This window comes from Coturnix japonica, chromosome 1, assembly GCF_054131305.1.
Source record: "Coturnix japonica strain WE chromosome 1, WE-NBRP24, whole genome shotgun sequence".
Lineage (NCBI taxonomy): Eukaryota > Metazoa > Chordata > Aves > Galliformes > Phasianidae > Coturnix > Coturnix japonica.
Window position 1 is genome coordinate 66663119 of NC_140663.1, and position 16705 is coordinate 66679823.

Sequence of the window (16705 nt, forward strand, 5' to 3'; positions counted from 1 at the left end):
CTGAAAAAATTGCGTCCACTGATGTCCATCAATGTTTGCTGAATATATGTGGACACCAAATAGCGGATAGTAGCACAGTGATGTGGTGGGTGGTGCATTTGAGAAGTGGAAGTAGCAACAGTAGGCCACCTCTGCTGGTAGATCTTTACAAACATTGTTTTCCAATGTACTTGTGTATCAGCATGGCAGCATCAAGGAGCGATTCTTGGCTGCATTGGGTATTAAGAGCATCTCTTGCTTCTCTCCCATAATCTCTTTGGTATAGAGAAGGCCCAGACATGAGATCTAGCTGTTCGTTCTTGTCTAGTTTGCATCTATATGATAGATGCATCCATCTCTCATCTACCTCTGGTTTAACCACCACTGACAGAGCAGAAAACGGGAAACTTTCCAAGATAGACCCTAGTATTGGCTGGGAAAGACCAAGGCGCAACACTGTCTATCATAGCACTTCATACAGCACAAAAGTGTAATGCCACAAAGCCATGAGGAGACATCTACTGTCCACCTGCTCCCTCTCAGCAGCCAGAGGGCAACTGTGAACAAAGACAAACTATTTGTGCACTATAATCTGACTACAGAAAGAAAGTCTTGGCACTTTTGGTCACTTTCAGGGATTCTTCCCTGTACCACAGATCATCCTTCTGGTCTTTACATATTCCAAGTACTAGAAATATATATTCCATATAAGCTAAATAAAAAAGCACGTAGATATTTGAAACTACAGATAGAAAAGGTGTCTACTTTTCTTTAAATCTGGCAAAAAAAGAGTTAATGTCTGATGAATCCTTTGTACTAGTAAGCTTTTGGATTGTGCCACTATTCCTGCCAGCCCAGGTGGAACTCTTCAGGTGCTGTTTCTGTTTATAACCAGAAATATCATTCTTTTCCTTTGTGCCAGTTACACTTAAATCTTCTACTGAAAGATCTGCAAATACATCTGGCTTCTTACAGAAAACAGGTAAATGCCAGTTTGTTTTCCAGGAAGAAATCTGAGTTGAACAGTGAAAAGAATTACAAATAGCATGAAGTGCTGGTTTGATACCAGTCAGAGACTCCTTACTAACTGCAAAAGTCTCTCGATCCCTCCTTTCAGAGCACATGGAATGGTCGGTTACTAGTTTGCAGGTAAGTTCCAGATATCTACTTCTTGCAAAAACTTTTAACTATATTTCAGTATTAAATATGCATTTTCTACCCAGAAGTCAAAGTGAAATTTTGGGCAAGGTGGCAGAAGACTATGAGCTTTAACAGGAAATTGTCTACATAATTTATCTATTTATTTCAATATCTTTATTTAAACAAAGTATTTTCGTGCAGCTGTTCCTGCTCTCATAATTTACTCAGAAACAGAGAAAGAATTATGAGTAATGAAATAGAAAACAGGTTGCTTTGCTGAAGCAGGCAGCAGAAGAGAATAAAAATGGGAAGGTACTGATAAAGATTAGCAATGTATCTATTGCCAAGCAGTGGTAAACTAAACACAGATATAAAATATATTGAAGACACATCGATCTGTACAGAACTTGACTGGTTACCAAATCTGAATCTTGAAAACAACATACTTAAACACAAGGAGTACTCTCACTTAGCCGTGTTTGGTGACTGCCTCAAAGGCAAAGGCAGGTATTTGAGAAGTTGCTCCTTTATTCAAAACACGATGCCAGATAAAGACTTACTGAACAGTCTGAAATATTATTAGAGGTTCAGTTATGTTTCACACCCAGTGTACACTTTATCCTAGTGTCTAGAGAAAGCATCATTGAAACGAAAGAAACTGTATGGTATTTCAGGTCCTTCTTATTCAAATAGGGCACAAAGCTAATCTTTAATTAATTCTCTCTTCCTACAAAGAAAGAAGTATATCTGTGATCTATGTATACAACTTGTAAGGCAATACATTTATATAAAAACAGATGATCTGAGTAATCATAATCTTTAGCAACCACAAATATATACCACTGCTGTTAAAGCTACCTTTTTTTTTCTTTTTTCTTTTAAATTTTTTTGTCATCCAAGTGATCTAATTCATTTCAGTGAACTAAAGACATGTTCAGTTTTACCCAGTAAAAATGCTTGTTTGATGTGGGTTTAATCTTTTTGTTCTACAGTGCTCCATATTATTCAGAAACATATTATTCACAAACTCTTCTTTCTTTCAGAAGAGCTGGAGCAGCAAAAGCAATCAGGAGTGAACATTTCTGTACACCAGTCTTACATACAAAATAGATCCAAAATTTATACTAAATGCTGGAGATAAAGCCACAATACAAGCATATCTTTCAAAACCATGCGTCTCACATCAAGTGATGCCCTGGAATATTTAGAAAGCTTAAACCAAAATGTATTTCAGAAAAATACAAACAGTGATGCTTGTTACAATGGCGGGTGCCTAAAATCACCTCTTTGGGTTTCACTGAATGCAAAAAAGTACATTGAAACACGTTCAAGGCAGAGATAAAAGCAAAAACAATGCACAACATACTACAAATAAATAAATAAATAAACCACAATAATAAGTAAAATAACAGAAATGCCAAAAGCTTGTTTTCAAGACTAAATAATTACTTCTAACAATTTCATTGAAGTTCTCACAATAGACATAGAGTCTGTTTGAAAACATAAAATGAAGGCTGCTCAGAAGGTAATGTCTCCTATTTTATTGTGTTGGTCCACAACATTGGAGGCAGATGTTTGTAGTGTGACAGTAGAGGCTAAACTTTCCCACCAATATTCAGTTACACATTGTTGCCATGTGACAGATGGCAGCAAAGGGGAATTTGGACAAAATGATGTCTGCTATGGTAGTGCCTTTGAAACAAAGGTGTGGAACTGAATTCCTCCATGTGGAAAAATGGCACCCTCTAGTATTCACTGATGCTTGCTGATTGTTCATGGAGACCAAACAGTGGATGTAAGCACAGGGAGGTAGTTAGTGGTGCATTTCAGCATAGTGACAGTGAAAGTGGGTCACCCCTGCTGGTGCAGATTTTTACAAGCACAGTATGCTGGCTCTTGTTCCTTGCTGGTGAAAATGCATAGTTTATAGTGCTGACTACTGAAAGATGGTATTCTGTAGCTGAAAATTTGTTGAACCAGACAGTGTTACTGTGCTCTCTGTATTTGTCATAGTTTCCATAGAAATAAATAAGAGGCATTATTTTTGAGGTGTCCTAAATATATATATATTATAGCCAGTATTTTAGCTGAAGAAATAAATGCTTTGATCTTGTTATTAGATCAACAGGTATTCACCTATGCTGAGGTCCATTACCTTTCAAGTAGCTCTATAAAGAATAAAACTACTTATATGTTGTCTCATTTCCAAAATGGGGGATCTGTTTTGCAAAACAAATGCTATCAGTGATGCTAAAGAACTGAAATGACTTTGAAGCTCTCTGTGCATCTCACAGGTCAATCCTAATCTTGAAGAAAAAAATTCCTATCTAAAACATTGTTGCTGTTCCACACATGATCTTGATGGCAGACAACTGTAGTTCCCTCAGTATCTCCACATGGTTCATTGAGTGTATACGAACATGCATATTCTAGTATTTAAAATCTGTTCTGCATGGTATGTTATGTTGCATACTGCAGTGGAAATCAGAGATCAGATTGCATCCTTTTAGAAACAATACGCATAGGAGTTTCAGGTTTCAGAGCAGGTGCTTTAAAAGTTGCCTTCCTATATACCATCTGTACTTTCTTTCTTACACTCTCACAGGCTTCTTCCAAGCAGAAAAATTATGGAATCACTCTGAATAACAGAACTGTAGGAGCTGGAAGATCACCTATCTAGAAATAACCTATTCTAATTCACCTGTTGAAGCAGGTTCCCTACACCAGATCACATAGGAAAACGTCCCAGTAGGCTTTGAAGATCTTCAAAGAAGGAGACTCCACAATCTCTTTGGGCAGCTTGTTGCAGTGCTCAGTCACCCTCAAAGTAAGGAACCTTTTCCTCATGTTCATAGGGAACTTTCTGTGTTCCAGTTTATGCCTGTTGCTCCTTGTCCTGTTGTTGAGCACCTCTTGAAAGATCTTGGGCCCATCCTCTTGACATCTGTCCTTTAGATATCAGTTAGCATTGGTAAGATTCCCGTTTGGGAACTGCTGAATCACAGCCTGAACCTCTAATTGATCACCTCAGGCAAGCACTGAGTCAGCTGTGGAAGCACAGGTGAAGGAAATTCAGCTTTGTGACTGAAAAGGGTGGAGCCTGGCTGCACCTTTCCTAGATCCCATTTAAGGGCTGACTGCCACCAAGCAAGCATCTTTTTCTGGAGGTTGCTCTCTTTGGAGTTTTTCTGTGAGCTTAGGAAATGGGTGAATGTTTTCATTCATTTCTTTTATTATCCATTTCTTCTGTGTTAATTTTTCTAGCTATACGATCTGTAGGTACCAGGCTACTTTTTATATCTGTTGATTATGCACCATCTCAGTCTTCTCCTAATCAATTACCTGCTACTATGAAATCTACTTGAAGCCACCCATCATAAAGTAGCTTAACTGTTTTTAATATAGTTTTTTGTCAATTAAGATTGATCCACCTGATAACTATAGCTAATGAATAAATACTTCTAGAAGTCAGTTTTTTCCTAGAATATGCTTCAGTAAACTGGAGTTTTAACCTGAATTTGTAGTTACTATAAATATGTTATATGTTGCATGTTATTTTGCCAGTGCAAACCATTGAGTGTTCTTAAATGTGTGAAAGGTTAAAGGCAGAGCTGCAATTACTTCTGTAGTATGGAGACAAGTGTAGAGGATAATCTGGAAAACTACAGGCCAGTCAGCCTCACCTCTGTCCTTGGAAAGATAATGGAACTTGCTCTGGATACCATTCCCAAACAATTAGAAGAGAAGCAAGTTTTCAGGAGTACGGGCTCAACAAGGGGAAATCATACTTGGCTAACCTGGTAGCCTTCTACAATGTTATGGCTGGCTGGATCAATGGGGGGAGAGTAGTGGATGTTGTGTACTTTGACTTCAGCGAGGCATTTGATGTTGTCTCCCATGGTATCCTTGTAATGGAGCTTAGAATGTACAGGATAGATGAGTGGACAGTGAGATGGGTTGAGGATTACCTGACTGGATGAGTTCATGGACTCGTGATCAGAGGCATAGAGGCTGGCTGGAGTCCTGTAACTAGTGGTGTTCCCCAGGGGTCAGTACTGAGTCCAGTTCTGTTTGTCAGTGACCTGGATGATGGGATAGAGGCTACCTGCAGCAAGCTTGCTGGTTATATGAAGCTGGGTGGTGTGGCTGACATTCCAGAAGGCTGTGTTGTCATTCAGTGGGACCTGGACAGATTGAAGAGTTGGGTGGAGAGTAAGCTCATGAGGTTCAACAAAAGCAACTGTAGAGTTCTGTGCCTAAGGAAAAATAACTACGTGCATCAGTACAGGTTAATGAATTACCTATTGGAGAGGAGCTCTGCAGAGAATGACACAGTGGATAACAGGTTAGCCACAAACTAATCATGCCCTCGTAGCCAAGAAGGCCAGTATCCTGGGTTGCATTAAAAAGAGTAAGGTGAGCACACTGAAGGAGGTGATCAGGTGATCCTTCCCCTCTACTCTGCTATGATGAGGCCAGATCTGGAATATTATGTCAGGTTCTGGGCTCTCCAGTTCCAAAAACACAGGTATCTCCTAGAAAGAGTCCAGTGGAGGGTGACAAAGATGATTAGCGGCTTGGAGCATCTCCTATATGAGGAAAGGGTGAGAAACCTGAGTCTGTTCAACTTAAAGAAGCCTGGGAAGGAATATGATCAATGTTTATAAATATCGAAAGTGCAAGAGGCAACTGTACAAGTCCAAACTCTTTTCAGTGGTGTCAAGTAATAGGACAAGAAGCAGTGCCTAAAAACCAGAACACAGAAAGTTCCACACAAATATACTGAAGAACTTTACAGTGAGGGTGACAGAGTACTGGAACCGGCTGTCCAGAGAGGCTGTAGGATCTCCTTTGGAGATGTTCAAGACCTGTCAGGGCACCTACCTGTGTGACCTACTGTAGGAAGACTCCTTTAGCAGGGTGTTGAACTTAATGATCTTTAGATATCCCTTCCAACCACTGCAATTCTGTGTTTCTGTAGGTTGTAGCCTTCTCCTGTCATAGTTATCTATTGCTAGATCCTTTCAAATAAAATCATACTACTTTTACAACCAAAGCAGAGTGGGGAAGAACAAATTTTCACGTATGGCAGACGTAATTAAATGCTTCAGATTATTACTCAAGAAAGAAACTACATTTGCAACAACCATGCATTAAGAAACTAAATGGAGCTGTTCTTTCTGTATTGAGAGTAGCAGTGGGGATGAACTAAGCGTCAGACCTGTCTGTTCTCAAATGGCAGGGATGCATTCTTTTGGAGCTGAGGTGAAACTGAATGCTGTACTTACCATTATTTATCAACTATTAAGGTTGTCTACATAGTTTGATATTAGGACAAACAGGAGATTACAGAAGCAAGATCTCTGAATGACTACAAGCAGCACGTGCCTATTGCCTCTCAAAAACTGCCTCCAAATAATGCAAGGCACAATAATAACTATTACAACCATATGTAGCTCATAAAATAGCTGCTTCCTTTCAGCAGCTGGCCAAACAACATCATCAGAATTGTTTGGGGGAAAAAAAACCTTCTCTTGGCTTCTTTCCCTGGCAGAATTGGTAGTGTCCTTACCACTCAAGAGGATGTCTCTTAAAATGCTGGTCCAAACTTCAGCACATCCATGAAGGAGAACGCACACTCACTAAGCCAATTACACTGAAGAGATGGTTCTGCTGGTGGCAATATCAGAGGTGCTGTTGATTCTGGGATTGGCAGGAGAGTCAGATTCTCTCTGCACACCCACCATGTTTTACAAGAACTGCTGGATCCGACGCTTTCCAGGTCTTCTGATTGACCTGCAGGAGTCACAGAAGAGAGGAGCCCAGGTGCTGAGGATTTATGCAGAAGTCTCTTCCCAGCAGTGCAGCAGAACCTGCTGCCTTCAGAGGAATGGTGAGTGTTTATTATCAAGACTGTGGCATACGTAAATACAAAACAAATAGCAGACATACATAATTTAGTGTTTGAGACAGGAAAGCAAGGGCACTTCGTAACTGTTCTCTTATCTTCAGTCCTGTAGAAAGGCATTATTTGCTAATATGAATTTGTGGAAGTCTATGCATCCATCCATGGATGCTGATTATGTTAGGGCTCTTTGGTAGATGAGGACATGGTTTGTGCAAAGGAGGGAACACACTATTTAGCCATATCTGATATACAAGAGTATTTATTTTCTTTGAGAGGAAAGAATGCTCTCCTGCTGTGTGTTCACACCATATTTGATCTAATTAATCTTTTATGATCACAGTGCAGGAATGTTATGGGAGCTAGTGGGAATGGCTTGGGGGGGTGAGGAAACTTAACACAAGTCTGTTATAGTAGGAATTGAAAGAAGACCCAAATATATTTTACAGGAGAAATGTACTCTGGACACCTCGTTTATTTTTACTTTTGCTTGAATTATGACTCATTTTGATAAATAGGCAGCGCCTTTTTCCTTTCTTTTGAGGAATCTGAAGTCAGGAAGCAGGGGAGTCTCATTCTGTGTGCTGGTGACGTGCTGGTACTCTTGGGCTCTTCAGCAATTCATGAAGTGCTATGTGGCAACTCAAAAATGCAGTGAATGCACTTAGTAAAATGTCTGGAAGAATGAAGCAAGCAGTTTAATTATCAAAATTAGCTTCTTTTAAGCTACCAGGTTTATAGCTACGCTTGTAAAATGTGCCATGAGATAAATAATATTTATTAGCTGGATGTGGCTCTGGGCAGCCTGGTCTAGTTGTTGGTGACCCTGCGCGCAGCAGAAGTGTTGAAACTAGGTGATCATTTTGGTTCGTTTCAACCCAGGCCATTCTACGATTCTGGTCCAGCCACAGTATAACGTTAGTACAAGCAATGAAGCTGATACAGCAGTCATTCAGCAAGCAATCCTTTTTTTCCTAGTTTTATAAAGCAAGACTCAGAATAAAAATGAGACAGTGTAATTCTTTCTCTTAAACCCAAGTCTATACTTTCTCTGTATCACACTACTTTTGTATACAGTAGGTATATATTTTAAAATGATGGATGTGCCTGTAGTGCCTAAATTTGACTGCAAAACACACAATACTTAAAAGGTTTTTTGATATGGGAGATCAAAGTGAGCTGCCAGTTATTAAATACAAATAAAATATATACATTTTGATGAAATTCTGAATTATGAATACAGTTTTGTTCTTGAAAATCTGGCACCAATTCAACTAACCTAGTGGCCATCAGTGCTCCTCTGAGCAGTCAACTTCTGCTTTAAATAAGGTGAATAAATAATAACTATAAATGTTTTAGTAACATTTTTTCCTTTTTGGACAATAACCTTTTTGGTCATAAAACATGAGACTAGCTATATAATGAAAGTAAGTAAAGGTAATTGGAGCCTTGTTTTTATACTCTTTCACAATCACAGAATCACACAGAATCAAGGTTGGAAAAGACCTAGAAGATCATCTAGTCCAACCATTCCCAATACTTCCCGGCTAAATCATATTCCTCAACACAACATCCAAACGTTTCTTGAACACTCCCATGGTCGGTGACTCCACCACCTCCCTGGGCAGTGCATTCCAATGCCTGACTACCCTTTCCAAGAAGTAATACTTCCTAATGTCCAGCCTGAATCTCCCCTGGCACAGCTTAAAACCAATCCCTCTTGTTTTATCACTGATTACACGAGAGAAGAGGCCAACCCCCAGCTCACTACAACCTCACTTCAGGAAGTTATAAAGAGCTATAAGGTCTCCCCTGAGCCTTCTCTTCTCCAGGCTGAACAAAGTCGAGTGCAGGTTTGTTGTAACCTTAACTAAAGCACAGATGTCAGATGGCATTTCATAAATATGATTTAAATCAGATTGTGATTTCCATGCAGTCCTAAAGAGACAGGTGTATCCTACTACAGATATTACCCATAAGAGTCTTAATTAAAGCTTTGAGAAATGATGATTTGTAATATAGTCTTCTTTGCTGGATTCTCAGTAATAGTGCAGTTACTAGAAGGTACTCTTACAAGATAAAAATAAATTTTGAAATAATTTAGAAACAAATAATTGCAAAGTTGGCTTGTACCTCCTCAAGATGATGCAAAGTATCTTTTAACATGTTTTTCCTGACCAAATAACTTTTTTTCTTTCCTCAACCCAAAAATAGTCTTGTGACTTACTTTTTTTTACTCAATTTTACGTAATAAAATCTAACATATATACCAAAGAGAATGCTTTCTCAAAAGCTGACTTCAGAGTCCAAGTTTTGTGTAGTCCTTGTAAATTATCATTCTGTTTCTGATAAGCAGTCTTCTTCTACTGCTTGAAATAGCCATAACTTTCTGTGTACTAATTCTACTTTTGTAAAAGCCTTCTCTAAGCTCAGCTGCTATTTTCATAACTGGAAACTGACGAAGCCTCGTGAGAGATAGAAGATGGTCTCAGTGAAAGAACGGTTGTTTAACATCTTAGATTTATATTCATTGTCAAGTGATGACTTCGCTGTCTATTCATTGCAGCTAAGGATCCCAGTAGTTCTTGCAAGTATTATTGCTCTTGTTTCAGCTATACGGACAACTTTGATTACTTAATGCAAGTAGGTAAAAAACATAGAACAACATACATTCAGTAACAGCACTTCTACAGTGTTGTTGTTTTTTTTTTAATATTCTACATTTTATTTCCACATGGAAAAAAATTCCTAGCTGCATATACAGTGTTATTCAATGCAGTATTTAGAATACTAACTGAAAAAATACAATGAATATAGAAAAGATAGTAGGGGTGGGTAGAGAGCATGTTCGTTCTTTTTCTCATTTGTTGACAAGATAGGGTTATTTTTTTAGTTACACATACAATGGAAAGAGTTGCATTACTTTTCCACTGCAAGTCAGTATCATTACTTACAAATAAGACAATATTTAGAATAAATACCAAAGTAAATGGAAAATATTTTGAAACTAAGTAGTTTTTTTAACACTTTGTGTAAAATAATTGTTTTCCTTTTACTGTCCTGACATCATTATCTTGCAACTAAAATGATTTTTTTTTAATATTACAAACAAACAAAAACAGGGAATAAAAAAACAATAACACAATTACGTTGCAATCATTTGCTTAAAGTAATAATTCAGCCCTATTATAAATGTGCTTATTTGACAATTTCTTAAAAGTCATGTAAGCATCTTATCTTAATTCATTTCATTCATAACTTTCCCAGCTCAGAGTTCAAAGGAATACTACAGTGCCATCCAGAGGGACCTAGACAGGCTTAAGCAGCTGGCCCAGATGAACCTCGTGAGAGTCACAAAGCCAATGGAAGGTCTTGCACCTGAGTTGAGACAACATTCACTATCAGTACAAGCTGTTGAGCACAGCCCTGCCAAAAAAGACCTGGGGGTGCTGATGAATTGCCCTTGCAGCTCATAAAACCAATTATCTCCTGGGCTGCATCAAAAGAGGTGCAGCCAGTAAGTTGAAGGAGTTGATCCTGTCCCTCTGCTCTGTGCTGGTGAGGCCTCATCTGATGTACTGTATACAGATATGGAGTCCTTGGTACAGGAGAGATATGGACCTGTTGGTCCAGAGGAGGGACACAAAAATGACCCAAGGGATAGATTGACTCTCTTATAAGGAGAAGTTGAGAGAGCTGGGGTTGTTCAGCCTGGAAAGGGCTGTAAGGTGACCCGATAGCAGCCTTTCAGTATCTAAAGGTGGGCTATAAGACAGAAGGGAATAGAGTCTTCAGCATTGTCTGTTGTGGTAAGACAAGGGACAATGTTTTTAAGCACAAAGAGAGTGGATTTGGGTTAGATATAAGGAAGAAGTCTTTTACAGTGAGGGTGATGAGGCACTGGAATGGGTTGCCCAGGGATATGGTGGATGCACTGTCCCCAGAGACTTTCAAAACCAGGCTAGACCAGGCTTTCAACAACCTGATTTAGCTGTGGATGTCCCTATTCATTGCAGGGAAGTTGGGCTAAATGACTTTTAAAGGTCCCTTTCCAAGCTAAGTATTCTATGATTTTCTGAAGTACAAAGCCTTGAGAATCAAAGTCAGTATCAGGAAAATTTTCCTTCAATTTTCAAATAATTTACAGTATTTTCTGCTGTTGAATGTGTCCCTTCCCTGCCGATACTTTTTCTGTAGTCCTAAAAATTCAAGTATGGAGTCTACATTCAGGACATGTAAAATAAGGTAAAAATTATAAAACTTCACTTGACTAAACAAAAATCAACACTGATCCTACTCCAAGCACAATGATACAAAATAAATTCAACTTTTGACTTGATATTTTGACTTTGAGTATAACATTTACCTTGAGTATTGAACCATATATATGAGAACGTAGCATAACATTTTCAAAAGCATTTACTTAAATTGACTTCTAACTCCCTATTTTCATGCTTTCAGCTATTTTAAACCACTAGGATTCAGGTGTTTATATAGTTTTGAAAATTGGTTCTCAGTGACACTTTCTTCAAGTAGTAAGAGAGAAGTTATACTCTGAATATAGATGATGAATTGTTTTAATTTCACAGAAATAGGAAGCCCAAAGCCGAGCAAGAAAAAGCAAGGCATATATTGTAGTTAAGGATATGGCATCCTATGGTTGTTTAGTAGTCTGAGTGAAAGAAGTGTTTGCTGTCCGGTTTCAAGTAGATGGGTATCAATTGCTTTAAGAGAAAACACCTCAAACTTGTACTGACAGCTTTATTTTAGCAATAATCCAGTCACTGTAATAAAGATAAAAAGGAAAGGTAAAGGAGGACTACAGGCTATAGCATATGGTTCTACTTAGTCTGAGAATTGATTTAGAATTCATTTGGCTATTCTTTTAATCTTCTCTAGATGTAAAATATGAATACAGTTACAAGTTATTCTACTTTTATGACTGGGTGCTTAAGAGGTTTTACTTATAATGAGAATCACAGATTTGATGTACTGTGCAACTATTCAATATTAATATTTCTTTTAATGTTAAATAATGCATATAGGTCAGTCTGAAAGTAATGCCTCCTATTTATTTCCATGGAAACTACAACAAGTACAAAGAGCACCATCTCGATCCAGTTTATAGGAGAGAGGGGAGATTCTTTGGTATATGCATACCTGGTGTGAGATTAAGAAATAGCAATTCAAATGTTGGTCCAACTGGTTTATTACAAATCTTAATGAGGGAGAGTGGGAGGAAGGATGATTTAGGGTGATAGGGAAGGGAAAGCAGGTAATAGAAAATATAGAATAAGGCAAGAATTGCATAAAGTGGGGATAGTTACCACCAAGATCCAGAAGCTGTCCTGTTGCAAACATGTTCTGATGGTCCCCCCCTGCAAAAGTGCAGGGGGGAGAGCAGCAGCAGCATGGCTGGCCTTGGGCAGCAAGTGGGTAGCAGGAAGAAGCCACAGCGTAAGTTCAGGAGCAGGCAGCAGCATTCAAGTAGCAGGTCTGGGAGTGTCCATCAGCAAGCAGGACTTCTGTAGTGAGTGCTCTAATGGCAGACAACACTTATCCTCATGGCTTTTGATCCCTCTTTTACTCTCCTTTTTCCCTGCCTATGTGACATACTTGGGTGCTTGGGTAAGAGTAATGTGCAGCACCCCCTGAGATGGCCATCCTCCTTGAGATAACCCCACATGAAAGACTGCTTCCTGGCAATTCACCTGTAGCTTATCTTTCTCTCGTTGCCCCTAGCCTTGCCCATCTGTGTCCCTCAGACAAAGGATTTCTCAACCCTTGATCAGGACTTGCTTGGATTTGTTTGTTTGTGTCCTTCAACAAACTTTGAGTCAATGGTATAAAAGAATCATCACTTATGAGCACAATAATGCTATTTCATGGAGCAAATGCTCAACTGCAGAACACTGTTTTTCAGCTTAGTTACCACCACTAGCTATGCATTCTTGCCAGCAAGAACCTGCATGTCACACTTGTAAAAATCTGCACTAGTGGAGTTGACCCACTGTTTCACAGCTGCTATGACAGTGAGATTGCTAGGAAAACTCTTCCTATGCAGTTGATCTTCCAACAGCCCAGATGGAATTCAGGGTATGCCAAATCTGGACTGTAAAGTGGGTATGGTAGGACACTCCAGCCAAGCCTCTTTCTATTTCTTGTGTGAGCATCTGTGGGACCCACCTGGTGCAATCTTTGTGATAATCCAACATTACCACCATCATTTCCAATGCACTGAAGCTAATATTTAGTTCCACACATGGTTCCATGGTTCTTCCTACTCAGTTCCATTGCAGACACCGTTTTGTTAGACACATGGGCCAACATATATTAGGAGGCATTATTTTCAGAGAGGCCCTTATAATAACATGGAAAATACAACGGTTACTGCACTGATAAATTCAGCTTTACTCTTTTTATATTATAGTTTCCTGTAATCTAGCAGTGTTCTACCATGGAGCTACTAGTGAAAATATGAATTGCTTGCACGTGTCTTGCCCAGCACTGGAAAGTTGCATACTAAAGGCTAGAATCAACGTCGTTTTGTACAACATCACAACAGGTAATCAAACATTGTGTGCATAAAGGCTAAAAACACAGCAATGTATATATAGAGAGAAAGTTGCTAAAATACTTTCAACACATAATGATAAAAATGTGTAATACTTTTTTTCTTTAATGTACATACTTCTTGGAATACTTCCTCACTCTTTCTTTCATTCAGCATTTGAGAAAGAACTTGAAGGCTCACCCTGCTGCCAAGATTTGTTCTGCCAATATTTAATTTTATATTTAATAAATACTTTTGTTATGGAAAAGTACTATATAAGACCAGATAGAGAGAGGAGAGGCTATTGCTGCTCTGTGCCCCTAGATTCACACACTACATGGCTAAAAATGACCACGCATACAAGTATATCACATGTGTACATATACATATATATACACAGCCATCCACATAGGTAACACAGTGAGATGCATAAAGGCAGCACCAAGAGCCTTGTCCTCCATTCTGTGCAGCCACATGGAGATCTGCTAGTGAAAATATACATATGTATATATAGTGAGAACATACAGTTTAATATGTGTGTATATATATTTTATATATATAATGTGTATAATATGTATATATAAATATATATTTAATTCATGTACAAAGTGTATTTAAGCTCCAGTAGCTGGGCTCAGACACTCATTCTACCCAGTACCTGCCCCTGGATGCCAGTCTCCACCACTGCTGGTATCTGGATGAATGAGCCCCCCAGGAGCACAGTCAGCTGCTTGTCAGGTGGACTCTCTTCTTCTCTTGTATGCAGATGAGCTTTTATCACATAACCTAATATTGTTTATGATTTAATAGGGATTGATCCAGACCTTCTTATTTTTGAAAAACTGAAATTCAAGGGGCCAAGCACCTCACCGAAAAAATATGAAAGGCAAAATAGCACAAAGACTTCTGAGTGGGAAAGATGCCAGCATGGTAATGTTACGTCAAGTTCTCTTCTCCAAGCTCCATCTTCTACCATCAGTCACAGCATTACAGCAAACATTTTCACCTCCAGCACAAGCCTGATGGTTGTAAAAACAAAAGGCAGCGCGTATTCCAGGGAATCAACTTCTCTGCTGGATAACCATTTGGCTAAGAGGACAAACACAACTTCAGGAAGTACTAAACTATTCACTAGCTCAGACAGAAGGACTGTACATTCAACTTTGATAGCTAAATCTGCAGAGGTGTTATCCCGCATACCCACTCCTCCCCGTCTGAACAGCAGCAAACAACACTTAAATGAAACCAAAGGCTATAGTGGCAGGAATTATACTTCAGATAACGAAGCTCCTGCTTGGGAAGCTGCAGCTCTGGGTGTCTGGCTGATTCCTGTTGTTCTCTGCTCTTATCTCATTTTCCTTTGCTTTTGTACTGTGGCTCCTGGAGCAGCGTGCTGCAGAAGTAGAAAAGGTCACTACCAACCCATACAGAGAGGAAGAACAATGTCTAGGCAAATAAAATACACTACTGTCCAAGGTAGCTTGTAAAATACAGTCACCACCTTTGTTGTGATACAAACAGCCTTTTTAAAATGAATCATGTTTTCAGGCCTAATTCTTTTACAGGACAAAGAATAAGTTTCAGAATCATTCTGAATATTAAACATATTTCCGTGGTCTCTTTGGGTAAGAACTGCACACAGACAGGTCTCACTGCATGTTCAAATCTGTTTGAGCATATTTTGGTACATAGTCTGACTCAACATAACACCTAACAAAAACGGTACACTAAGCATAATTTAAGACAGCAGATTCAACACAAGCTTTATATGACCTCTGCCCTGCCTTTGAACAGCCTTAGAGAATATAAAATGCAATCAGTATAACTGATTTAACTTTTATAATATCATAACAGATTGATTGTAGTCATTATTTAATTGTTGTAGTTGTTTCCATTAAAGCTGTATTCATTTTTTCCTATTAAATTATAGATTGTTTTTTACTACCTACCCTAATACTGGAACAAAACAATTTAACCAGCGCTGTTTACTTCCTCAAAGAAAAATACCCATTAAAAACTAAGTCCGCAAAGCTACTGAATTCTGTTAACTCAAACATCTGATCGTCCAATTATTAATGCTTTTCTTTCACTTCAGTCTACTGACAATTACTTGGAATGTTTTTGAAGCCCTCCTGGACTAGTGCCATTACCTCCTGGTTCCATTAGACTTTTCCTGGTTTTTAAACTTAATTGCTGTGTGATGCAATGACAGATCCAACTCTATGGCAGGCTAAGGAAAGCACAAATGCAACCACGAACTGTTCATGAATTGCAATTGCGACTGATTTGTACTGCCCACCTTGACCTGCTTTATTGTGCCCACACATATTTATCATTTACACCATTTGCTTTTTTTTTTTTATTTTAATAAAATGGATATTTAATGTACGTTGCACAGAAATATACAAAAGGTTTTGAAAGCTATAGAAGTTAGTGTTATAATTAAAAACAAACTTTGTTTCTGTATCCTGTATATTCTCTTCATAAAACTGCTACTCCTGAAGATAAATCAAACGACTACATCAACAAGATGTTTCCTTGACTTACCTTGCTCAGGAAGTTTGCATAGCAAAGCAAATATTTTCAGCAGTAACCAGGATTGTTCTTTCTCTTTCAAATTTGTTGATGTCTCAGAGTTTCTCGCTTTCTTCACTAGCTGTAAGAAATATCTATTTCCTAGATGAGTGTAACTGTTACTAAAGGAAACAAACAACAATAAAATTGTCATATGTCTATGTAGAAAATTATGTTAAAAATAATAAGATTTACATAAAGCTTAATAATTATAGTGATGGAATTAGAAAGTCCCATGTATATCTAATTACAGTTGAGCAGCTTGGTTTGAGAGGAAAAGGCCACCCTAAAATTATATTTTAGTGCACACTGAATAGCATCACAGCTTCAGAAGCTGAAGTTTATAACAAGTTTTTTACTTGACAGAACATATTTACTAACTTACATGTCACAAGAGAGACTGACACAGGAAAAGAAGCTTGTCTGGTGGCTTGTCTTTCATGTCGCTCTCCTCACTTCTGAAGTGCACCACCCACCACCCCACAGTACTGAGATCCACTGTTTGGTCTCCATATGTTCAGAAAGCATCAGTGAACTGTAATGGGTGCCATTTT

The 16705-nt window shown here is 38.5% G+C and overlaps 1 protein-coding gene across 2 annotated transcripts; it reads left to right on the forward strand.

Annotated features, from left to right (window-relative positions):
* The first annotated feature begins 821 nt into the window (after positions 1-821).
* MANSC4 (MANSC domain containing 4) lies at positions 822-16321 on the forward strand. Of its 2 annotated transcripts, XM_085543519.1 has the most exons (4): positions 822-1128; positions 6674-7012; positions 13455-13589; positions 14388-16321. In XM_085543519.1, exons 2-4 carry the CDS (start codon positions 6784-6786, stop codon positions 15062-15064), a joined length of 1041 nt encoding a protein of 346 aa, XP_085399645.1. In that variant the 5' UTR covers positions 822-1128; positions 6674-6783; the 3' UTR covers positions 15065-16321. The 2 variants fall into 2 exon arrangements, with proteins under 2 accessions (XP_085399645.1, XP_085399649.1); XM_085543523.1 differs by lacking the exon at positions 822-1128 and having other exon boundaries at positions 3835-7012.
* Positions 16322-16705: the final 384 nt, after the last annotated feature.